Raw genomic sequence first — 26,847 nt, 5'->3', positions numbered from 1 at the left:
TCTGTGGATAATTTTAAGGCAGAGATAGACAAATTCTTTATTAGAACGGGTGTCAAGGGTTATGGGGAGAAGACAGGAAAATGGGATTTGGAGGCAGAGCTCAACCATGATTGAATGGCGGAGTAGACTCGATGGGCCCAATGGCCTAATTCTACTGCTATAACTTGTATGACCCAGTCAATGACCGGAACTTATGCCGTGGGATCATTGGTGGATGACTCCCAAGACTGTGGTGAGTATGCAGGGTTTAGTACTCATTAAAGACAGTTAGATGAAATTGTCGTGTCAAATGTCAGATTATGACGACCATAATTTTTTTCAGAAGATCTCCAATTCCAATAAAAATTCTTTGCTGTAGAATAAACGTTTCTCTTATTATTGGTTCAATCCCCAAATGAGAACAAGTTGCACAAGTCGTAACAATTCAATGAAAGGCCCATTATAAGTACTGGTAGACATGAGGGAAACAGTAGTTTTATAAGCAGTCTTAATGATCTTGTTTTATAACTAAAGGACAAAACAAATAAAAGGTGGAGTCAGTTAAACAGCCTCTTGGCTTGTTCTGTTACTCAAATATATCGACTGTTCTTTTACTTCAGCTGCAGTTCCCTGCAATATTTCCACAATGTAATTCCCTCAACATCCAAAAATGAATTGATCTGTCTCTTTACAATAGTAGAGTTTCTACAGCCCTCCTTGGCAGATAATTTGAAAGTTTTGTGAGTCTCTGATTGAAGAGATTTATTTTCCTCCTTTCAGTTGTGCATGGCCAGAATACTTTAAGATTTGACCCTGGTGGGGAAACACCACCCCCTACCTACATCTACGCTGTAATGCCCTGTAAGTGTTTTCTACATTTCCTTTGCTAGATAAAGTTTACCCACTAAATTCTGGTTATCTGCAAAATGAGCTGGATAATAATAATAGCAAGTGGACAAAAAGCTGACAGGTGGAACATGCCTTTGCCTTCCCATCTAAACTGCAAGAAATTGCAGCGAATTGTGGATGCAGCCCAGACCATCACACAAGCCAACCTCCCTTCCATTGACTCTGTTTACAACTCAAACTGCCTCGACAAGGTCAGCAGCATAATCAAGGACAAGGCGCACCCTAGCCATTCCCTCTTCTCCCCTCTCCCATCGGGCAAAAGGTATAGAAGTGTGTGAACGCACACCTTCAGATTCATGGACGGTTTCTTCCCAGCTGTTATCAGGCAACTGAATCATTCTACCGCAACCAGAGAGCAGTGCTGAACTACTATCTACCTCTTTGGTGACCCTCGGACAATCCTTGATCGGACATTACTGGCTCTACCTTGCACTAAACATTATTCCATTATCATGATCTATACACTGTGAATGACTCGATTTTAATCATGTATTTAACCTCCGGGAACCGCACGGAAACCTTGGGTTGGGCACAAAGTCTCCAGAGGTTTACGTTCAGGTTTCCTAAGTGGGACAGGGGCATCACAGTTTGCTGAACTGTAAATGATTCTCGCCCATAAATGATTCAAAGTTCTGTTATTAATTGCAGTTCATGATTACGTTGCCTGTTGGCTTCGGTTTGGTTATAAAGTTTTAACACGGTTGTATAGAGATAAAACCATCCCTTCTCTTTGTTCTTGCTGATAAACTGATAAGTTGCCTGGCGCGTTCAGTCTAGTGTAAAGTACAAGATACACCCACTTCCTATGTGTTCGTGACAACTTTTATACCCGCTGATCCAGTTTATTTTTCATAGGAAAGACTGATATCATCTGGCAATAAGCGGGTGCATATCATTCGCAAATCTCATCACTGCACAATGTATGTCAGTGTGGAAATATGGATTTTGCTCTTTTTCTATCCTGCGGTAAGTATTACCCTTTTTCTATCTTTAATTTAGCAGCAAGATACATGGGTGATTGAGAAAACTGACTGCAGTTAAGATCACTGTTTAAAATAAGCGTTTAAAAGATGAACTATTTTCATTCTATTTATTTATAATTTTAATGGATGGCTAATTGTTGGGGTTGGCGCATCGTCAGTTGAGAGCAGTGACCTTGATAGTTGAACTTTGTAAGTGGAGAATAATATGGAGAAGGCACATTACTTGCGATATGCTGAAAATATGAACGCTGCAATCGTTCATAAGTTATTTTTTTTGTTATCTCTGCGTTCAATGGTGACATTTATAATGAAAACAAATCTTTCTAAATTTACCGTGTCAAAATTGCCATCTTACCGTAAATGGTTATATTTAATCATCCAGAGGCGTTTATGAAATCGGAGTAGGGATAGGCTACTCAGCTGCTTCTGTTTGCTCCGCCATTTAATAAAAACATGGCGGATTTGATTGATAGCTCAGCTCTACATTCCTGTTTATCCCTTGATAGCTTCCGAACTCTATCTACGTCTGCCTTAAGATTGTTTAAGGACTTTGCTTCTACAGCTAATGTTCCTTTACCAAGAGAGTTTCAAGGATTCTCAAAGGAGGGAGGGAGAGAGAGAAAGAGAACGAGAAAGAGAGAGAAAGAGAGAGAGAGAGAGAGAGAGAGAGAATGAATACCCTCAGCTCCGTGTTAAATGGTTGACTCCTTATTTACAACAGTGAACCGCAGACTCTCCCACAAGAGCAAATGCATTTCCACGTCAACTTTGGCAGGATCCCTCATTGGAAGCATCTTTACCTCTTCTGAACTTCCAAGGATATAAACCTCCAAAACTGCCCATTCTTTTCTCATGAGGTAACCCAACCATTCCAAATAATAGTTTTGTCAATCTTTTTTAATTGCTGTTAACGCACCAATACCTTTTCTTAAATAAGGAGAATAATGTTGTTGAGTTTATTGTCACGTGTACCGAGATACAATGAAAAGCTTTTGTTGCGTGCTAACCGGTCAGTGGAAAGACTTTTCATGAGTACAATTGAGTCATCCACAATGTACCGATACATGATAATGGGAATCATGTATAGTGCAGGATAAGATAAAGTCCAGTGAAGGATAAAGTCCAGCAAAGACTTCTAAACAATGCTGCAGATAAGGTCTGACCAACTCCCAATATAATTCAAATACCGATGCTCCCTGACTTGCGTAAGGGTGATGTCCTGCAGACCTTTGCATACATCAAAATGCTACTGCACATGCGTAAAATGTACTATTTGATGCGGAGACCACATGGGAGCATCCACGAGAAGTTACCATTTAGTTTATTGTCACATGTACTGAGGTACAGTGAAAAGCTTTTTGTTGCATGCTGTAGCAGCGAGACAATACATGATTATAATCGAGCCATTTAATAAGGAGTAACGTTTAGTGCAAGGTGAAGCCAGCAAAGTCCGATTAAGGATACTCCGAGGGTCACCAAAGAAGCAGTTAGTGGTTCAGCACTGCTCTCTGGTTTGCTGACTGGCTTGTGTTAACCGCCGCATGCAACAGCAGTAGCGCACTGCTACTGATACCACCGAGATGCGCGGCTCGGAAATAAAGCAATGGCCTTAAAGAATTGATTACATAAGTGTGAGGTTACATAAGTCACCTATTACGTAAGTTGGGGAGTGCCTGTATTGTACCCCAACTTTTATATTCCATTCCCCAAGCAATACATCATAACGTGTTGTTAGATTTCCTAAGTGCTTGTATCCAAGACTTTTGTGAATGATGCACTGGGACATTCAGATCTCTCAGCATCTTAGAGCTCTCCAAACTCTCTCCATTTAATTGATACTTTTCCTTCCAAACCGGACAATTTCAAATCTCCCTCAATTATATTTCATTTGTCATATCTTTGTCCACTGACCTAAACTAATATAAATCATTTGTAGACTCATTATGTCCTGATTTAGTTCCCCCTGTGAAGGGCCTGTCCCACCGCGGCGATCTAATTTGCGAGTTTAGAAGAGTTTGCTCTCGACTCTAACTCACATGGTCGTCACGTGGTCCTAGGAGGTCACTGTAACTCTCCTTCATGCTCGAGGGAAGTTCCCGCATACTCGCCGCCTCAGTTTGATCGAATAAATTTTTCAGCGTGCTGAAAATTTTTCCGCAAGTAAAAATTGGTCGGGATGGTTCTTTTGAACTCGTAGTGCAGTGGATTGGGGTCACTATATAGTTATAGGCAGTCGAGGGTAGCCGTAGGCAATCTCCTTTGCTGATCGGGCATTTTAATTCGCTCATTTGAGTTTTCAGGACCAAAGAAAAACGACCGGTGATGTTAAATGCCCGCTAAACTTTATTAAAAGTTGTCTGGCTTCTTAGAAGTCTCCACTCCTTCTCTCTCCCCATCTCTCCCCCTCTCCCCCCCTCCATCCACGTGTGTGTGCGTGTGCGTGTGTGTGTCCAGCTCGACGATTTTCAGGCGAGTGCCCTCGCGTTTGAACGTCGAAGACAGTCGCTGAAAAGTCGTGTAAGTGGGACAGGCCCTTAACTTCAAGTCATAAACAAAGTTAGCAATCCTGGCTTCCGTGTTTTCAAGTCATTTTGATAAACTTTAAAAGTTGACCTCCACCACTAATCTCATGGCCCACCACTCTTTACATCTTGCCAACCAAAGAAAAAAACAACTAATATCCCCTCTTTATGAAGTTATGGTTATGGGGATAAGGCAGGAGAATGGGGTTGAGAGGGAAAGATAGATTAGCCATGATTCAACGGCAGGATAGCCTAATTCTGCTCCTATCACTTACGAACATGAACTTTATTACCTGTTAGCCGGTGCATCTTCTATCCGCACCATGTTATCTCCTGAAGCATGAGCTACTTTATACCGTACAGCACCTTATCACGTGCCTTCTGGAAGTCGAAGTATAATGTACCTCTCCACTGGTTGCCCTCATCCTCAGCACAAATTGCCTATTGCTTCTTTAAAGAACAATAGGTTGATCAACATAATTTCCAGTTTATAAAGACAATAATACAATCTCTGAGACACTGGAGATATCTGCTTTTTTTTGGGGCGTCTCATTGCTCTTCCACTGAAAAATTAATTTCCGTATCACTTATTTTCCATGTTTGGCTAATTTCTATGACTGACCATGAGAGAAGAAAAATACTGCAAACTAACTTCAAAAAGCAGTGGGCAATATATTCATTGCAATGTCAATGTGCACATTTGAAGGTTGATGGTCTCATCTTTCTCCCGCATTTGTAAATTTATTACCAATAAATATCCATCTGCTTGATTTTTATTTTTTACCCTTAATATCAAGGACTAATTTTTAACCCCCAAGCCTGTATACAAATTAAGGATTGCCCGCAACTCCAACCAAGTGCCGCTGCCAGGACGATGGGCCTTTAGGGCAGAAAGAACATTTTGTTACTATTAGCAAAAGGATTTGAGTATAAGAGCAGGGAGGTTCTACTGCAGTTGTACAGGGTCTTGGTGAGACCACACCTGGAGTATTGCGTACAGATTTGATCTCCTAATCTGAGGAAAAACATTCTTGCCATAGAGGGAGTACAGAGAAGGTTCACCAGACTGATTCCTGGGATGGCAGGACTTTCATATGAAGAAAGACTGGATAGACTCGGCTTGTACACGCTAGAATTTAGAAGGTTGAGGGGGGATCTTATAGAAACTTACACAATTCTTAAGGGGTTGGACAGGCTAGATGCAGGAAAATTGTTCCCGATGTTGGGGAAGTCCAGAACAAGGGGATACAGCTTAAGGATAAGAGGGGAGTCTTTTAGAACCGAGATGAGAAAATCATTTTTTACACAGAGAGTGGTGAATCTGTGGAATTCTCTGCCACAGATGGTAGTTGAGGCCAGTTCATTGGCTAGATTTAAGAGGAAGTTAGATGTGGCCCTTGTGGTTAAAGGGATCAGGGGGTATGGAGAGAAGGCAGGTATGGGATATTGATTTGGATGATCAGCCATGATCATATTGAATGGCGGTGCAGGCTCGAAGGGCCGAATGGCCTACTCCTGCACCTATTTTCTATGTTTCTATGTTACAACTTCGAACTGGAAGCACGTATGATGCCGCCAGAAATGTGGCGACTCTTGTGCACTACCGTAGTGTAATCTACCTCGATGTGTAATCTATCATTCGTAATCTACCATCTCGTATAATTAAGTATAATGGTAATAATAATGAATAAGTTTATTGGCCAAGTATTCACCTACAAGGAATTTGCCTTGGTGCTCCACCCGCAAGTGACAACATGACATACAGTGACAGTTAGGAATGACACACAAAACATTAAACATTAATAACAAAATATTATCGATTAAACATGTGAATTAAATAAAATAGCAGAGCAAAAGGAGGCTCCAGATTTTTGGTTATTGAGTAGAGCTACTACTCGTGGAAAAAAAGCTGATTTATGTCTGCCTGTGGCAGCTTTGACAGTCCGGAGTCGCCTTCCAGAGGGAAGTGATTCAAAGAGTTTGTGGCCAGGGTGAGAGAGGTCAGAGATAATCTTACCTGCTCGCTTCCTGGCCCTTGCAGTGCACAGTTCGCCAATGGAGGGAAGGTTCCAACCAATAACCTTCTCAGCTGATCGGGCTTTATGATTGTGCCTTAGATTAGTACGATTTTTACTGAACTGTATGCAAAAATTAATTTCACTGTGCCTCGATACATGTGACAATAAAATACCATTGGACCCATGTGAACATGTATGTTTCATCAGTAAACGATGGTTGTCGCAAATTTATTTCCCTTTACTTATAGTATCAAATAAACAATGAACAATTGGGCTGGAATTGAAGGTAGACACAAAATGCTGGAATAACTCAGCGGGACAGCCAGCACCTCTGGAGAGAAGGAATGGGTGACGTTTCGGGTCGAGACTGAAGAAGGGTCCCGACCCAAAACGTCACCCTTTCCTTCTCTCCAGAGATGCTGCCTGTCCCGCTGGGTTATTCCAGCATTTTGTGTCTATCTTTGGTGTAAACCAGCGTCTGCAGTTCCTTCCTACAAATTGGGTTGGAATGTTTGAATCTGGTGTTGAGTTGTATGGGTGATAAGTTGCACAACTTCACAGGTCCTTGATGTCCTGATAGCGCTCAGGAGCCATTCCACTGGTGAGATGGATCAGAAGGGTGTTTAAGGGAGAGAATGGGGTGGTAGATTGCAACCTTCACGTAGTCCGCCCTGTTTCGACGAATGCAATCAACCTGGCGTGCACAATCAAGTAAGATCAAATAGAACAAGTTGTCCTGCAACTTTAGGCTGTGCACGCCATACGCAAGAAGAAGGGAGAGAATGTACCTCGCCTTCATCAGATTGACAATATCATTGTAAAAGCTGTTCCCTCAACCATATCCTCCCACTCTTCCTTCCTCCCCACTATCTCCCACGTATAATTATCTTATTATTTTGATCTGTAAGTCAAGGATCTGTTGAATTGCTTATATCATTGCAACAAAAGAAAACAGTGTGTTGATATTTTAAAAGTTACGTAATGGTTCTATGTTCTCACGCACACACTGCACAGTTGAACTCTTTAGCACAACTACAAATGCACAGTCGGCGCATAAAAGGTTTGGCGCCGTTTAAAATAAATTAAAAAAAAACAGAAAACACAAAGAGTCCAAAGTCCGGCTCGCATAAAGGAACCTCCACCCCCCCCCCCCCCCGATCTAGGAAGCCTGCAGGTCCGTGACCCAACATCCCTCTCCTCTAGCGACCCCCACTGTGTCCCAGGGGAACCTCCTAGTGTTAGGATGGAGCACAGGGGTCGGCTGCCTGCCCCTCTTCAAGGCCTACGTCCGTGCCCGCGTGTCCCTGGAGAGGGAACACGCGGTGTCCACGGGGACGCTGGAGGCCTTCCGCGAACGCTGGTCGCCACAGGAGGTCGATTGTATAGGTGCATCTATAGATTATAGATGTGAAAAGAAAGAGATTAGTTAAAACAAATGTAGGTCCCTTGCAGTCAGAAACAGGTGAGTTGATCATGGGGAACAAGGATATGGCGGACCAATTGAATAACTACTTTGGTTCCGTCTTCACTAAGGAAGACATAAATAATCTGCCGGAAATAGCAGGGGACCGCGGGTCAAAGGAGTTGGAGGAATTGAGTGAAATCCAGGTTAGCCGGGAAGTGGTGTTGGGTAAATTGAATGGATTAAAGGCCGATAAATCCCCAGGGCCAGATAGGCTGCATCCCAGAGTACTTAAGGAAGTAGCTCCAGAAATAGTGGATGCATTAGTAATAATCTTTCAAAACTCTTTAGATTCTGGAGTAGTTCCTGAGGATTGGCGGGTAGCAAACGTAACCCCACTTTTTAAGAAGGAAGGGAGAGAGAAAACGGGGAATTACAGACCAGTTAGTCTAACATCGGTAGTGGGGAAACTGCTAGAGTCAGTTATTAAAGATGGGATAGCAGCACACTTGGAAAGTGGTGAAATCATTGGACAAAGTCAGCATGGATTTACGAAAGGTAAATCATGTCTGACGAATCTTATAGAATTTTTCGAGGATGTAACGAGTAGCGTGGATAGGGGAGAACCAGTGGATGTGGTGTATCTGGACTACCAGAAGGCTTTCGACAAGGTCCCACATAAGAGATTAGTATACAAACTTAAAGCACACTGGCATTGGGGGTTCAGTATTGATGTGGATAGAGAACTGGCTGGCAAACAGGAAGCAAAGAGTAGGAGTAAACGGGTCCTTTTCACAATGGCAGGCAGTGACTAGTGGGGTACCGCAAGGCTCAGTGCTGGGACCCCAGCTATTTACAATATATATTATTGATCTGGATGAGGGAATTGAAGGCAATATCTCCAAGTTTGCGGATGACACTAAGCTGGGGGGCAGTGTTAGCTGTGAGGAGGATGCTAGGAGACTGCAAGGTGACTTGGATAGGCTGGGTGAGTGGGCAAATGTTTGGCAGATGCAGTATAATGTGGATAAATGTGAGGTTATCCATTTTGGTGGCAAAAACAGGAAAGCAGACTATTATCTAAATGGTGGCCGACTAGGAAAAGGGGAGATGCAGCGAGACCTGGGTGTCATGGTACACCAGTCATTGAAAGCAGGCATGCAGGTGCAGCAGGCAGTGAAGAAAGCGAATGGTATGTTAGCTTTCATAGCAAAAGGATTTGAGTATAGGAGCAGGGAGGTTCTACTGCAGTTGTACAGGGTCTTGGTGAGACCACACCTGGAGTATTGTGTACAGTTTTGGTCTCCAAATCTGAGGAAGGACATTATTGCCCTAGAGGGAGTGCAGAGAAGGTTCACCAGACTGATTCCTGGGATGTCAGGACTGTCTTATGAAGAAAGACTGGATAGACTTGGTTTATACTCTCTAGAATTTAGGAGATTGAGAGGGGATCTTATAGAAACTTATAAAATTCTTAAGGGGTTGGACAGGCTAGATGCAGGAAGATTGCTCCCGATGTTGGGGAAGTCCAGGACAAGGGGTCACAGCTTAAGGATAAGGGGGAAATCCTTTAAAACCGAGATGAGAAGAACTTTTTTCACACAGAGAGTGGTGAATCTCTGGAACTCTCTGCCACAGAGGGTAGTCGAGGCCAGTTCATTGGCTATATTTAAGAGGGAGTTAGATGTGGTTCTTGTGGCTAAGGGGATCAGAGGGTATGGAGAGAAGGCAGGTACGGGATACTGAGTTGGATGATCAGCCATGATCATATTGAATGGCGGTGCAGGCTCGAAGGGCCGAATGGCCTACTCCTGCACCTAATTTCTATGTTTCTATGTTTCTATAAGGATGGCGGGATTTGAATTTGAATTTTTTGTCTGTTTGTAAACTGCCGACACAGGCAGCTTTTGTTATGAACGATATACTACTCTGTATGTTGATTTTATTTTTTGAATAAAGTATTTGTAACAAAAAAAAATATTTAGGAAGGAACTACAGATGCTGGTTTAAACTGACTATAGACACAAAATGCTGGAGTAACTCAGCGGGACAGGCAGCACCTCTGGATAGAAGGAATGGTTGAGGTCCCCCAATCCTTCTCTCAGGAGTTGCTGCCAGTCCCACTGAGTTACTCCAACATTTAGTGTGTATTATGTGTTTTGTTATTTATGTGTATTGTGTTACAGGCTGCTGCAAGTAGGGATTTCACCATTCTGTTGTCAGAACGTATCACAATTAAACATTCTTGACTTGTCTTTCGAAATGATCTGAGAATATACCCGCTGACGAGCATGATGTTTTGTTTCAGAACTTCTGCCAACAAGCGGTCGGCCTGGAGCAGGTTCTGTTACAGCGGCAGAAGAGGATGTGGGTTCTAGGCAACATCGATATCACTGAAGAAGATGAGGGGCCTTTTCCCAAAACTGTCCTAGAAGTAAGTCGCCCTTTACCAGAAGTTATTTTTTTGGGATTGAATCAATTTAAATTTAAAAAGAAAGTCACTTCAAGGGAAATAGCTTAAAAGACGGATTACGTGACGCTACATGATTACATTTGGTTCTGCCTGAAGAAGTGGCACAGTGGCGCCACCTGCAGACCTGCTGTTTCACAGCGCCTCAGACTCTGGTTCGATCCTGCCCTCGGGTGCTGTCTGTGTGGAGTTAACACGTTCTCCCTGTGACCACGTTGATTTCCCTCGGGTGATCCCGTTTCCTCCCGGGTGAATTCTCGGGTTGAATTCACATCAAACACATAACTGGGGCTGGAAGTTTCGGATGTGATCTTGTTGGGGTGCATGGGCGAGCAACGACAGGCTCTCTATACTGTAACTATATTTAACACCATGCGCCTGCACCATTGGTGCAGTGCAGTGGTGCTGCGCGCTGTAGAGTTACTGCCTTACAATGCCAGCGGAGGGGTGGGAGATTGCAACCTACACGTGGTCCACCCTGTTTCGACTAATGCAATCAACCCGACGTGCACAAACAAATAGATCAAATAGAACAAGTTAACCTACAACTTTAGGCTGTGCACGCTATACGCAAGAAGAAGAAGAAGAATGCCAGCCGACAAGGTTATACAATTTTAACCCCCTCACTTTGTTATAGTGGACAATTGGAAAATCAAAGGTACACAAAAATGCTGGAGAAACTCAGCGGGTGCAGCAGCATCTATGGAGCGAAGGAAATAGTCTGAAGAAGGGTTTCGGCCCGAAACATTGCCTATTTCCTTCGCTCCATAGATGCTGCTGCACCCGCTGAGTTTCTCCAGCATTTTTGTGTACCTCCAAACCTGTCTTATCCATGTACCTGTCTAACTGTTTCTTAAACGTTGGGATACTCACTGCCTCAACTACCTCCTCTGGCAGCTTGTTCCATACACTGTAATGTGTTCCATCCCTGTAAAGACTCCATCCCCTACTCCCAATTCCTCCGCCTACGCCGCATCTGTTCCCAGGATGAGACATTCCATACCAGGGCATCGGAAATGTCCTCGTTCTTCAGGGAACGGGGATTCCCCTCCGCCACCATAGATGAGGCTCACACCAGGGTCTCATCCACACCCCGTAACACTGCTCTCTCTCCCCATCCCCGCACTCGCAACAAGGGCAGAGTCCCTCTGGTCCTCACCTTTCACCCCACCAGCCGCCAAATACAACACATAATCCTCCGCCATTTCCGCCACCTCCAACGTGACCCCACCACTCGCCACATCTTCCCATCTCCCCCCATGTCTGCCTTCCGTAAAGACCGCTCCCTCCGCAACTCCCTCGTCAATTCTTCCCTTCCCTCCCGCACCACCCCCTCCCCGGGCACTTTCCGTTGCAACCGCAAGAAATGCAACACCTGTCCCTTCATCTCCCCCCTCGACTCCATTCAAGGACCCAAGCAGTCGTTCCAGGTGCGACAAAGGTTCACCTGTATCTCCTCCAACCTCATCTACTGCATCCGCTGCTCTAGATGTCAGCTGATTTACATCGGGGAGACTAAGCGTAGGTTGGGCGATCGTTTCGCCGAACACCTCCGCTCAGTCCGCAATAACCTACCTGAACTCCCGGTGGCTCAGCACTTCAACTCCCCCTCCCATTCCCAATCCGACTTCTCTGTCCTGGGTCTCCTCCATTGCCAGAGTGAGCAACAGCGGAAATTGGAGGAACAGCACCTCATATTCCGTCTGGGGACCTTGCGTCCGTATGGCATTAACATTGAATTCTCCCAATTTTGCTAGCCCTTGCTGTCTCCTCCCCTTCCTTAACCCTCTAGCTGTCTCCTCCCACCCTCCCATCCGCCCGCCCTCGGGCTCCTCCTCCTCCTCCCCTTTTCCTTCTTTCTTCCCCCCCCACCCCCCATGAGTCTGAAGAAGGGTTTCGGCCCGAAACGTCGCCTATTTCCTTCGCTCCATAGATGCTGCTGCACCCGCTGAGTTTCCCCAGCAATTTTGTGTACCTTGCTCCATACACCCGCCACCTTGAGGATTTTGTGAAATGATACACCACACAATTTGGCATTGACTTTTCGGATACTTCCTCTGTTATGATCAGTTTCTATATATTGAACTATGAAATAAGAGGGACTTGCATTTTAATGATGATGGTTTAATGGTGGATAGAAGAGAACTGGATTTGAAATGGAATCATTGGAATAATTGTGATTTTTCTTTTGTTTTTCAGATAAACAATGACAAGACCCAAACACAGAATATCATATTTAAACTAGGTGGCAATGGAGTTGATAAAGGCTTGTTTTTCCTGAACAAAATTTCAAACACAATCATGGTTTCGGGCAAAATTGATCGTGAGAAAACACCAGTATTTGCAGTAAATGTTAACTCTTTTGCATCTGTTCATGTTTAATAAATTGCATGCTGTTAAATTGTTGTGACAAAATAATTTTAATTTTGTCAGGTGCTCCTGTTTCCTCCCACATTGCAAAGATGCACAGGTTTTGAGGTTAATTGGCTTGGTGTAAAATTGCCCCTTGTGTGTGTAGGGTAGTGTTAGTGGGTGGGGATCGCTGGTCGGTGTGGACTGGTGGGCCAAAGGGCCTGTTTCTGTGCTGGATCTCCAAAATAAACTAAACTAAAAATGACAGGGTAGACTTAGTGCAAAGAAAATATCTCCAAAAACTCATTGAGTAGTAATATGGATTCCCTGGGTGCTGTGCAGGTGAATGGTGAACAGGTGAATGGTGTCCCCGTAAAGGAAGCTCCCAAACAATCCATACATTTTACATGGAAACCCAATTAAAACATTGGCACAGTGGTTAGATTACTGAACATAGCCTAGGAGCCATGACTAGAGGAGACACAAGAGTCTGCAGATTCTGTAACACTGACCAAAACACAAAGTGCTGAAGGACATAATGCGATGGTGTAACTCAACGGGTCAGGTAGCATCTCTGAGGAACTCCTCATGTTCTCCAGAGATGCTGCATGACCCACTGAGTTACTCCAGTGCTTTGTTGCCTTCTTTTGTAAACCAGCATCTGCGGTTCCTTGTATCTACAGTGCCACAGGAATTCGATTGGCCAGTCAGCATCTATGGAGGGAAATGGACAGACGATGTTTCAGGTTGGAACACTTCTGGCTTGAATCTGCAAAAGGGTCACAAGCTGACATTTTGTTTCTTCATTTCCATCCATAGATGCTGCCTGGCCTGCTGAGTTCCTCTTGTGTTTTGTTTTTAGCTTAATGAATGGCATTAAATGCAATTAATAGATATGAGGAAAGTATAGATATTGATGAGCATGAAACCACTGGAGTATTGTAAGGGTAGCACGTAGTGCCATGGTAAAGCAACTGCCTTACAGCGCCAGAGACCCGGGTTCAATCCGGACTACGGGTGCTGTCTGTACGGAGTTTGAACGTTCTCCCCATGACCTGCGTGGGTTTTCTCCGGGTGCTCTGGTTTCCTCCCACACTGGCAAAGACACACAGGTTTGTAGGTTAATTGGCTTTGGTAAAATTGTAAATTGTCCATAGTGTGTGTCGGATAGTGTTAGTGTGCGGGGATCGCTGGTCGGTGCGGACTCGATGGGCAAAAAGCCCTGTTCCCACTCTGTATCTCTAAACTAATCTAAACCCCATTGGTTTATGTGTACCCTGGGTAGAAAGATAAATCTTCCCTCCTGAACCATCTTCCAGTCATAAAACTCTAGTCTGGTGGCAATTTGGTTCACAATTAATGGACATTTTCAATGGCCCAGCCGAACCGCTCAGTTTTTGATCAATAAGGATGACAATAAATTCTGTTCTAGATGTTTTGACCGACGAGACTGAATAAAATTCAAAACAGGATAAATTTTCATTTTGATTTCATTACCTCTGACTTACCATAATGCTTATTTATTGCCCATTATTTTTGTTTATTTATTCAGATATATATTCATGCTATCAGTGCAGAATCTTCTGTGGAAGTAGATCAAATTCTGAAGTATCAAGTTAAAGTGAAAGACATCAATGATAATCCACCAGTCTTCAATCAATCTGTGTATAAAGTAGAAATACCAGAAAATATTAGTAAGGGTAAGTGGTTTTGAGTTCACTCTTTGACGGAAGCAATTAGACCAAAGACAAAAGAGGAAAATTCCATAAGCTGTAATTTTTAAGTGTAAGATACCATAGGGCTAATGCAGATGGGTTAATGTAAAGGACTATTGAAAAAGTGCACCCAGATAATTCCAATACAACACCTTGTTTTAGAGTATCTTACAATCCTAAATCAACTCCAAACCAACTTCAGAAGCAAGGAACCGCAAATGCTGGTTTACAAAAAACACAAATTACTGCCTGATCTGCTGAGTTACTCCACCATATTGTGTCTTCTTCTCCAAGCAACCCTCCACAGACGGGTGAAAAAAAATGCCCTGGGAAGGACAGTACTGAACAAGTTCTTAGAAGCTACATGGAAACAAGTTTCTCACTGATTGCAGCTCGCCAGAGAGTCATTGAAATGAAGTGCGATGATCCACCAAGAAATGGTTCTGATAATTTACAAGGTTTAGTGGTGGTGAAGATACAATTTAATTAAACGTGCCTACCAATTAAAGTGTGGTCTACAACAGTGCCACAAATTTAAAAAAAAGATACTGCACTCTAACAAAAAAAATCCCACGCGCTATTTTCTTTTAAATAGTTTCAATGGTAAAAGTGGTAAATTTATGAAGATTAAGTTATCATACATTTGTAAAATATTTAACAGGATGGACACAATAGATTACATTTCAACATCTCAAAAACAGATTGATTGATATTAAATCAGGTTAAATTTCAAAGAACTATATGATCCCTGAATCTCGATTACTATTAACACAGATTGTGAACAGTTGGGGCTTGATCAACTGATCACAGCCTTCCAACCTGAATATGCCTCATTTATTACTACTGTTTGCTGTCTATTAAATCAATCGTCGATCCATTCAATATATATAACTTAATACTGTGTGTTTTAATTGGGTTAATAATCTCTTGAACGGCACTTATCAGAGGCCTTCTGAAAGTCTAAAAAATCAACCCATCAATTGATTCACACTTACCTAATGTGATAGTGCAACCTAAAAGAAATGTGAAATGATTTGTTAAACATTTCCCATTTCATGTTCACTTTGGTTCTATTCAGCCCTGTCATTATTTTCCAAGTACCCTGATCTATCAATCTGAAGAAGAGATCTGACCCAAAGCGTCATCTATCCATGTTCTCCAGAAATGCTGCTTAACCTGCTGACTTTCTCTTGCACTTTGTGTCTTTCTTTTGCAAACCTGGTTCGACAGTCCCGTGTTTCTATCCTGATCTTTCTCTTCCTTTAGGCAGTCCCTCAGCACTGGCAAAGACTTTGCTTTTCTCTCCGATTCTGTATGTGGATTGAGAGGTGATTGGTGGTCAATGGGGGAACTGTGGACATTTACACACATGGAGCTTTTGATGGGTGTGCGTCGTTTGCCGATTACACAGGGATTTGTGTGCTTCCTGCTCCATTTTAAAGTGCTAATGTAAATAGCTCGTTCTAAGCTTCCCGCCAGTCTAGTTTCAGTCCATAAAATACTGAGTCAAGCACTTGCGCATCTAAACTTTATTTTGGAAAAACACAATAACAGTTCCCCACTACTATACCTAACCACCGCGGGTTCGATCCTTGTATCTGCTTGGCCAAACCCTTCTAGCCTCGTGCAAGCAGAGACACTCCAAAAGGTCATGCAGTCCCAAGCGTTCTCCCAGAAAATCGAAACAGGACCTCGTGGGAGCTACTATTTATAGGTCCTTGAACTTTGAGGGGCCAAACCACATGGGGTGGTCTCTTTACAGTCCAATAACAGATATTGATGAACACAGTACATGATAGACATTTCCCTAACCCAATAACACAGTAACTAATACAATGTATTCAAATGGAGCTTCTGGAAGGAAGCAAACCTAGCAACATTTGCCCAGATATTCAAGAAACCCAGACAAGGCTCAACACTTAACCCAATCAACATCTAGCAAAGTAAAGCTTTGTAACAATATTTACAATGTGTATGTCTGGTTTGCATTCACCCAATCCGTTTCATGCAATTTACACCTAATTGTAGGAATCTGCAGATGTCCCATTCTTTCCCTGCAACTCTTATCTAGACTCCAGACACGCTGGCACCATTCTGCAGCTTGTCCCATTTCTGCAAAAGGCACATTTAAATTGACCAAATGGCCTAACAGCCCAGAAGCCTTTACTCAATGTTTGTGTCCTGGCATCTCCAATTTGGCCAGAATTAACACTAAGAAATGTGTTGCATCCTCGATTAAGTTTATTTTCTTCTAGCCTATAAGCACGGCCCTTGCACGATCTACCAAACTGTCTTCTACAGTTAGAAACAGTGACACAAGATAAATCCCAAAGAGCACCATAACCTTTGCTGGCATGGATGAGAACAACCACCAACGAAATAGATTCAATTAACGCTACGCAAATCATGTACATTTCTGGTGCATGGACTTGAGGTTTTCAATATCATTGTGAATGATCCTTTTCCAGTTTGAGCAATCATGGGTCAGAATTCTACCTCAGACAGGGAGTTCTCCTGCACCTGCATTATCGTACACTTCTCTGAGTTAAATTCCACTTGCCCTTTTCTACCCAACTGAACTAACCAATCTACATCTCCCTGAAGTCTAAAGGTTTTCTCCTCACTGTCAACCACTGTCACCAAGGTACAGTGAAAAGGTATTGTCACGATCTAACCAGCCAGCAGAAAGACTATACATCTCATTTACACGCAGAGATGATGCAGTGATATCTAGTGAGAACAGCTAATAGCTTTTTTTAAGCAATGTTAAAAAGTGCAACTCTATTACAAACTTAAAGCACACGGTATTGGGGGTTCAGTATTGATGTGGATAGAGAACTGGCTGGCAGACAGGAAGCAAAGAGTAGGAGTAAACGGGTCCTTTTCACAATGGCAGGCAGTGACTAGTGGGGTACCGCAAGGCTCAGTGCTGGGACCCCAGCTATTTACGATATATATTAATGATTTGGACGAGGGAATTGAATGCGACATCTCCAAATTTGCGGATGACACGAAGCTGGGGGGCAGTGTTAGCTGTGTGGAGGATGCTAGGAGGCTGCAAGGTGACTTGGATAGGCTGGGTGAGTGGGCAAATGCATGGCAGATGCAGTATAATGTGGATAAATGTGAGGTTATCCACTTTGGTGGCAAAAACAGGAAAGTAGACTATTATCCGAATGGTGGCCGATTAGGAAAGGGGGAGATGCAGCGAGACCTGGGTGTCATGATACACCAGTCATTAAAAGTAGGCATGCAGGTGCAGCAGGCAGTGAAGAAGGCGAATGGTATGTTAGCATTCATAGCAAAAGGATTTGAGTATAGGAGCAGGGAGGTTCTACTGCAGTTGTACAGGGACTTGGTGAGATCACACCTGGAGTATTGCGTACAGTTTTGGTCTCCTAATCTGAGGAAGGACATTCTTGCCATAGAGGAAGTACAGAGAAGGTTCACCAGACTGATTCCTGGGATGTCAGGACTTTCATATGAAGAAAGACTGGATAGACTCGGTTTGTACTCGCTAGAATTTAGAAGATTGTGGGGGGATCTTATAGAAACGTACAAAATTCTTAAGGGGTTGGACAGGCTAGATGAAGGAAGATTGTTCCCGATGTTGGGGAAGTCCAGAACAAGGGGTCACAGTTTAAGGATAAGGGGGAAATCTTTTAGGACCAAGATGAGGAAAACATTTTTCACACAGAAAGTGGTGAATCTCTGGAGTTCTCTGCCACAGAAGGTAGTTGAGGCCAGTTCATTGGCTATATTTAAGAGGGAGTTAGATGTGGCCCTTGTGGCTAAAGGGATCAGGGGGTATGGAGAGAAGGCAGGTACAGGATACTGAGTTGGATGATCAGCCATGATCATATTGAATGGCGGTGCAGGCTCGAAGGGCCGAATGGCCTACTCCTGCACCTATTTTCTATGTTTCTATGACAAAGAGGATTCAAGAGAGTTCAATGAAACATGTCAACATCAAAATAAATTACCAGAAATTCTTCTGATGCTTAAAGATATAATAACACTGTTGCTGGGAATATGATTTGACAAGTAAATATTTTTAAATTAATATATTGCGTTCCGTTTAGGTAAAGAATTTTACAGAGTTATTGCCACAGACGCAGATGAGAGAAACCATCCTAACTCAATTATTTCATACTCACTGATTGCTCAGAAATCCTCAAGGAATTTTAATATCAACCATTCAACCGGAGTGATAAGTTGTACAAGATGCCTAAATTATCAGGTATACCAATACTCAAATGTTCCTTCCAGTGTTGTGTTAATACAGGTAGTATTTATAACATTTTACAGGAAATGTTAAAGTCACCCTTTTAAATTACATTGCGAGAGCAGGTTTTGAGGAGGTGGGGGGGGGGGGGGGTTCTGGGATGCCAGAACTAACTGTTGAGCCTTCCAGAGGTGTCGTGGGGGTTACCTCAATGAAATACCAGTGAATGCAGGTGCCCACTCGATAACCCCAATGCTATACTGGTATCTACACGATAAGCTTGTTGTGTGCTTGTTAACATGTAAATAGCTTGTTATTGCAGATGGAGTTAGTTATTGTCCTACAGCATAAGTGTGCATAGGTCATAAGGTCATAAGTGATAGGAGCAGAATTAGGCCATTCAGCCCATCAAGTCTATTCCACCATTCAATCATGGCTGATCTATCTCTCCCTCCTAACCTCATTCTCCTGCCTTCTCCCCATAACACCTGACACCCATACTAATCAATAATCTATCTATCTCTGCTTTAAAAATATCCACTGACTTGGCCTCCACAGCCTTCTGTGACAAAGAATCCCACAGATTCACCACCCTCTGGCTAAAGAAATTCCTTCACATCTCTTTCCTAAAGGAACATCCTTTAATTCTGAGGCTATGTCCTCTAGTCCTAGACTCACCCACTAGTGGAAACTCCACATCCACTCTATTCAGGCCTTTCACAGTTTCAATGAGGTGTCCCCTCATCCTTCTAATCTCCAGGGAGTACAGGCCGAGAGGCGACAAATGCTCATCATATGTTAACCCACTAATCCCTGGGATCATTCTTGTAAACCTCCTCTGGGCCCTCTCCAGATCCAGCACATCCTACCTCAGCATTAGTTCCCCGTTTTTGTATTCTAGACCTCTTGAAATAAATGCTCGCATTGCATTTGCTTTCCTAGTATCTATATGCAGTTTAGATACTACTTTGGCATTGGGTTTGGTTTTCTTGGTTGAGCACTTATCCTGGTGTTACAGCACAAGTAATTTGTGTTTTAATAGTAATTTGGGGTGATGTGTTGAGATCATAAATGACCCCAATTAACAATGAAATTCCGCGAGCATGCAGTTGCGCAGTTTGCCTGCAGAGGGTGATGTTGTGCTCTGTATTTTGACAGATGTGTTTAAAATTATTGGTTGATCATAAAATTCAGTACAAGTTCTCTGGTACAATAACAATACTGAATGTCTATTTTCATAGAATGCATTTATTTATATGTACAGTTGTATAGAAACGGGTGCTGCATTTCTAGAAAATACAATTCTAGCTTCCCTGTACAATCACCTTCAAATAAATTTAATGCACAGTCGTTTTTGTCTAAGTTTGACTATCCAGACCATGTCAGGAATTTGATCACAAAATGCCGGATTTTTGATGCAGTGATACACTAATGACGTTAGCCTCGCCGTCCTAAAGCTGACTGAAATGATGTCCTAGCCTCGTTAGCTCTGGGTTTGATATCAACGCACTCATAAGTTCAAATGTTCGTAAGTTGTAGGGGCAGAGTTAGTCCATTCGGCCCATCAAGTCTATTCAGTCATGGCTGATCTGTCTTTCTTACCCAACCCCATTCTCCTGCCTTGTCCCCATAACCCTGACACCCGTACAAAACAATTATCTAAAGTTTTCTTTCTTATCTTTTCTCTTTCTTGCGTTGATGTTTTGAACGTAGTTTTCACGCATCTATTCTTCCAAACATAAAACCTCTTGGTTTAATTTGGACATATTTTCTTTTTTCAGGAGGAGAAATCTTACGTCCTGGTTGTGAAAGCAAGAGACAACGGCGATGTTATTCTCAGCAGCACTACAACAGTGCAGGTTAATGTGGTGGCTGGTAACCACAACCGCCCTGTTTTTAAGAGAGCGGGCAATGTAAGTCTCATTTTGTTTCATCGTGCATCTAGTTGTAACTGTTGACTGTGACTGAAATATCTGAAATATCTGTGACTGTGACTGTGTTGATAATATCGAGCAAATAGGCAAGCTGCTCAAGGAGTTTAAGAAGGAACTGCAGATGCTGGAAAATCGAAGGTACACAAAAAAGCTGGAGAAACTTAGCGGGTGCAGCAGCATCTATGGAGCGAAGGAAATAGGCAACGTTTCGGGCCGAAACCCTTCTTCATTCCTTCTTCAAGGAAGCTAATGGTCAGGAATCTGTGGACACAAAGGGATGGTCGATATTTCGGGATAAATAGGTTCTCAGACAAGGTGTACAGGCAGCTCACCTTTTACGCGGGAGTTACCTGCTTGAAAAGCAGCGTGTAATTCAAAAGATTGTAAATTAAACATATACGTGACTACGATGTCAGGCGTAAATTTGAGCACATTATTAGTGTCATAGTCATAGAGTGATACAGTGTGGAAACAGCCCCTTCAGCCCAACTTGCACACACCAGCCAACATGTCCCAGCTGCACTAGTTCCACTTGCCTGCATTTGATCCATATCCCTCCAAACATGTCGTATTTATGTACCTGTCTAACTTTTTTTAATTTTGGGATTGTCCCTGCCTCAAATACCTCCTCTGGCAGCTTGTTCCACACACCCAACCCCCTTTGTGTGAAAAGGGTGTTATTCCAAAAATATCAGCATGTAAATCAAGCTTTAGGATTAACTGGTCAAGCATGTTATTTCAAAAACACATAAATCAAATACAATAAATGAGAGGTGTCTGTGCTTTTAAGAATGATTAAATTCATTGGATTAGAAGCACAAAATCACATTTATAAAACAATTTCCAAAACACATACATTAAATATGCGCAAAATGGCAGGTGCCCGTACTCCTAAAGGCTTAAATTCACTGGATTAGAAAGTACAGAATCATATCGATAAAACAATAGTTTTATTGATTAAAAAAAAATGTCAGATTAATTTTTCAATAATTATTCTGAAATAAAATTGCATGATTTCAGTACCATAGATAAATAATTACAGGGTTCGTGGACAATAACTCCTGTGTACGAATTTCAATGAAAAGAAAAGTATAGATAGACACAAAATCCTGGAGTAACTCTACGGGACAGGTAGATCTCTGGAGAGAAGGAATGGGTGACGTTTCGGTTTAAACCAGCATCTGCAGTTCCTTCCTACACAAAATAGAAGTGTAGCTCACATGTAGAAAGTATAAGTGGCTCAAGAAGTAAAAACGTCTTTAACTTTCAGTTGCTTTAAATTGCAACAGAATAGATTTAAGTCGAATAGATTTTATTTTGTTATTAGTTTGGTTTGGTTGAATGTATTCAACTGTATTTTCAAACAAGTGTATGACATATTACAAATTACTGGTCTTAGTGGAATTTGATCTTGTTGGATCAAATGGTCAAAGTCCATTTGAAAAAGACTAGAACTGCATAATTGAAGGGAAGTTTGGTTTTTCTGAATATTTATGTGTTTCAAATAGCTCCCTATTTTTAACAAAAATAAGTCTACTTTGCTCCTGAAAACTATTTCATGAATTTCACTTTCTCAGCTTGCTGCAGGGGCCAGTTAGGTCTCATAAAAGGCAGAGCCGTTGAGTTGCAAATTATCCGCAATCTGAAAAGAATGCTTGTGAAATGAATTTTCAAAGCAGTTACAAGTTGTAACTTATGACAGTCAGTAGACAGTCAGTACCTTTTCCCAGGGTGGGAAATGTATACGTTCAAGGTGAGAGGAGCAAAGTTTAAAGGAGATGAGCGGGGCAAGATTTCACACAAAGAATGATGTGTGCCTGGAGTGGTAATGGTGGAGGCAGAGTCAATTGTGACATTTGAATCTTTCAGATAGATACATGGATATGCAGGGAATGGTAAAATATGGATTTATTGCAGGCATTGCAAATTAGTTTAACTTGGCATCATGTTCTGCATAAGGTCATAAGTGATGGGAGCAGAATTTGGCCTTTCAGCACACCAAGTCTACTCCGCCATTCAATCATGGCTGATCTATCTCTTCCTCCAAACCCCATTCTCCTGCCTTCTCCCCATAACCCTTGACACCAGTGTACATTGCACATTGTGGGCCAAAGGGCCTGTATCTGTGCTGTACTGTTCTATGTTCTATTGTCAGATTTGTAGAGCTTTGTATGTTCTAAGAATGGAGAATTAATTGTACATAAAGTAACTTTTTTCAAAAAGAGATTTCATGCAAATATTTGGCAGAGAATTTCCTCTGAGCCTTCAAAATGTGCCCTGAAGAACTTGAATGAAAGAAATTAGTTTAGTTTAGCGACACAGTTTGGATACAGACCCTACGGCCCACGAAGTCCACGCTGACCATTGGTCATCCATTCACACCAGTAATATCTGTTATCCCACGTTCTCATCAACCATACTGCCGCGCCACTCTGCTGCCCGGAGAGTGATAGAAAATATTGGAAAAATGAATCACATTGAAAGGCAAAACTTACCCAGGACTCGACAGCCAGGAATCCAAGAGTTTGAAGAATGCAGCTATGGAAATGGTGGATGGAAAAGTTGCCACTTTCCAAAACTTCTTAAACTCTTGAGCAATTTCCACAAATTAATATATAACCTTACTATATAAGAAAGAGGAAATGAAGGAAAACAGCTAAAGTGAGGATATTAATTTATTAAATGGTTGAAGTGGCACAAATGTGCAAATTGTCATTTCTTTCCCTGATTTCTTATGTTCTTTTGGCCATTAAATGATCTAATCTTAAATATGAATTGGTTTGTTATCGACCATGAGAATTATGTTCATGAGCCGTGATGTTATGAACAAATTTATCTTGAAACCTTCAGTTTTTAGGTAAAGTATATGAAAACGATGAGCACGTATTTATACTGCGACTGAGCATTACTGACACTGACGTTCCACATACATCGGCGTGGAGAGCCATCTATAAAATAAGAGAAGGAAATGAAAATGGGAATTACAAGATTGAAACAGATGCAGAAACAAATGATGGCGTTCTCTCTCTAGTCAAGGTAATCGGTTAATGCCAAACATTTATGCCAAAAACCAAAAATAGCAGGAATCCCTCCAGCAGTTTGTATCAACCCCTCCAGGTTCCAACATCTACAGCCAATTGTGTCTTTATGTTAACATTGATCTAATGGTATCGTTGTTCAGAGTTGTACCTCACCCCTTGGCTTTAAACCACCGAAACCCTATACAGCAAATTCCATTCATTTGACTTTTGAATTGGCTCTGATCCATTTCAATATCACGAAGATGGAGACAAAATGCTGGAGTAACTCAGCGGGACAGGCAGCATCTCTGGAGAGAAGTAATGGGTGACGTTTCATGTCGAGACCCTTCTTCAGACCAACGTTTCGGGTCGAGACCCGAAATGTCACCCATTCTTTCTCTCCAGAGATGCTGCCTGTCCCATTGAGTTACTTCAGCATTTTGTGTCTATCTTCGGTTTAAACAAACATCTACAGTTCCTTCCTCAATATTTACCACTGTGGATAAGAAGTTAATGTTCTGATTTTTGCTGAACTCGGTATCAGCAATGCAACAATTAATGGAAATCTCTTTCAAGTAGTTGGTTGATAGATAAATGCAGATCAGAACAAGAGGTAGAAAACTCCTGTTGTCACAAGACTGCAGATGATGGAATCTGGAGCAAAAAACAAACTGCTGGAGGAACTCGTACATAGATTGATTGCTACTTTAATATCACAGGTGACATGTCACAGCTTGTTCTTTGTTTTGCATACCGTACACAAAGTATGCAAAGAGTCACCATGTATAGGGTGCCAACAAGGCTACAAATAATAATAATAATACATTTTATTTATGGGCGCCTTTCAAGAGTCTCAAGGACACCTTACAAAAATTTAGCAAATAGAGGAAAAACATGTAAGCGGAATGAAATAAATAGTAGAGACATGACTAGTACACAAATTAAAGACAGAATTCAATTCAAAACACAATATGAGGCAATTCAAGCACAGATGAAAAGGGTGGGGGACGTGGGGCTAAGGATAGGCAGAGGTGAAGAGATGGGTCTTGAGGCGGGACTGGAAGATGGTGAGGGACACGGAATTGCGGATCAGTTGGGGGAGGGAGTTCCAGAGCCTGGGAGCTGCCCTGGAGAAGGCTCTGTCCCCAAAACTGCGGAGGTTGGATTTGTGGACTGAACATCTCGCGGTCTAGGCATAAGCTCAGGGGCGACCGCGCCTTTGCGGTTGCAGCTCCTAGACTGTGGAACAGCATCCCTCTTCTCATCAGAACTGCCCCCTCCATTGACTCCAAGGAGTCGAGACTTAAAACTCATCTTTACTCTCAAGCCTTTCTTGACGTCTTCTGAGGGAGGTCTATATGTATGTATTTATGTATGTACTTAATCTATGAACCAATGTTGTATAACGCTAGTACCTCCACCAATGTAAAGCACTTTGGCCAACGAGAGTTGTTTTTTAAATGTGCTATAGAAATAAAAGTGACTTGAGTTGACTTGAATGGGTCAAATAGCATCCGTGGAGGCAAAGAGACAGCTGTGTATCTGGTCCAGGTCCAACATTAGGACAGACTGCTCCTGCTCTTTGTGGAATAATATTATGGGTGGTTTTATGACTCACCCAGAACACTAGCACAAACAGTGCAGCACTCCCTTGATACTAGACTGGTATATCAGCCAAGACAATATGCTTAACCCTCTGGAATGGGATTTGAATCTGCCTCAGCCATTGTGTTACACTTAAATCACAGCAAACATGTAGGAATTTCAAGGGCCTGTCCCACTTGCCGATTTTTTTTCCCGGCGACTGCTGGCATAATTGACTAACGTATCAGGTCACCGAAAAATTTGCGGCGTGACGCGGCGTGATGACGTATTGATGCGCGGTGTTTTTTCAAGTGTCGCAACATTTTTTTTGTCACCGCTGGATTTAAATTTTTTAAAAATCTTTTGGCGACTGGCGGCATCATATCAGTGTCGCCAAAAGATTTAAAACATTTAAAAATCCAGCGGTGACAAAAAAAATGTTGCGACACTTGAAAAAACACCGCGCGTCAATACGTCATCACGCCGTGTCACGCCGCAAATTTTTCGGTGACCTGATACGTTAGTCAATTATGCCAGCAGTCGCCGAAAAAAAAATCGGCAAGTGGGACAGGCCCTTGAAATTCCTACATGTTTGCTGTGATTTAAGTGTAACACAGCGGCTGAGGCAGATTCAAATCCCATTCCAGAGGGTTAAGCATATTGTCTTGGCTGATATACCAGTCTAGTATCAAGGGAGTGCTGCACTGTTTGTGCTAGTGTTCTGGGTGAGTCATAAAACCACCCATAAAAAATCGGCATGTGGGACAGGCCCTTAAGGCAATAGTTTGTTGAACTGGCTGCTTTATGAAGGATTTACCCAATATATTTATGGTCTAAATTTAGGTTCCAATTTGGATACCGCAAAAGCTACTAGCTTGAATTAGAATGAGTGAAGTGTTTTTGATGTCAATTTGAAGACTGCTCTGCAATATCAGATGATATTTACTATTGGGGAAAAGAAACCAGGGCCATCATTTCTTTTTGTTTGCTTTGCTCTTTGCTCGGTCAGCATGGGGGCGCAGTGGGAGAGCTGCTGCCTTACAGAGCCAGAGACCCGGGTTCGATCCTGACAGTCTGTAAGGAGTTTGTACGTTCTTCCCGTAACCTGTGGGTTTTCACCGAGATCATTTGGTTTTCTCCCACACTCCAAAGATGTACAGGTTTGCAAGTTAATTGGCTTGGTATTAATGTAAATTGTCCTGAGTGTTAGTGTGCGGGGATCGCTGGTCAGCATTGACTCGGTGGGCCGAAGGGCCTGTTTCTGCGCTGTATCTTTAAACTAAACTAAACTAAACTAAACCCTCTCATTAACGTTGCAAGCCAGAGAGTGGATAATTTTGACTTTACATTCGAATAGGATGACTTTTATAAAACAAATGAATGTTACCCCACGCTTATTTTCTTTAATTGGCAGCATTTAGATGTGGAAGATAGTCCAAGGAGGCATCTGAATATCACTGTTGAAAATGAAGAACCACTTTATATATGTTCAGACATGGTCAACCAACAAATACCGGCACCAGACAGTATCTCAGTCACCATCATAGTGCATGATGCCAATAAACCACCTGCGATCCACCCTTCAGAAGTGACAATTCAACTATATGAAGGTCAGAAGATAGATTCTGACCTGGTGAAATTTAATGCGACTGATGAATCCACTCCGAATAAAATCAGGTAAGATGCGGCAAATTCTGAAGCAGTCGCTTACATTTTGAGAAGAAAATATTTTTG

At 42.4% G+C, this 26,847-nt stretch overlaps 1 protein-coding gene across 1 annotated transcript in view; it reads left to right on the top strand.

Annotated features, from left to right (window-relative positions):
- The first annotated feature begins 1,796 nt into the window (after positions 1-1,796).
- The window catches only part of LOC116986061 (cadherin-like protein 26), a 41,804-nt gene continuing 16,753 nt past the window's right edge, over positions 1,797-26,847 (top strand). Inside the window, exons 1-8 of the mRNA XM_033041241.1 lie at positions 1,797-1,854; positions 10,122-10,247; positions 12,483-12,629; positions 14,188-14,335; positions 15,125-15,195; positions 20,357-20,488; positions 23,360-23,545; positions 26,528-26,790. Of these exons, the coding sequence (XP_032897132.1) occupies positions 1,807-1,854; positions 10,122-10,247; positions 12,483-12,629; positions 14,188-14,335; positions 15,125-15,195; positions 20,357-20,488; positions 23,360-23,545; positions 26,528-26,790 (1,121 nt within the window). The 5' untranslated portion in view covers positions 1,797-1,806. The remainder of the gene's footprint in view (positions 1,855-10,121; positions 10,248-12,482; positions 12,630-14,187; positions 14,336-15,124; positions 15,196-20,356; positions 20,489-23,359; positions 23,546-26,527; positions 26,791-26,847) is intronic.

Source organism: Amblyraja radiata, chromosome 23, assembly GCF_010909765.2.
Source record: "Amblyraja radiata isolate CabotCenter1 chromosome 23, sAmbRad1.1.pri, whole genome shotgun sequence".
NCBI lineage: Eukaryota > Metazoa > Chordata > Chondrichthyes > Rajiformes > Rajidae > Amblyraja > Amblyraja radiata.
Note: the sequence above shows the minus strand (reverse complement) of the source record. Positions and strands in the feature narration are given on the sequence as shown.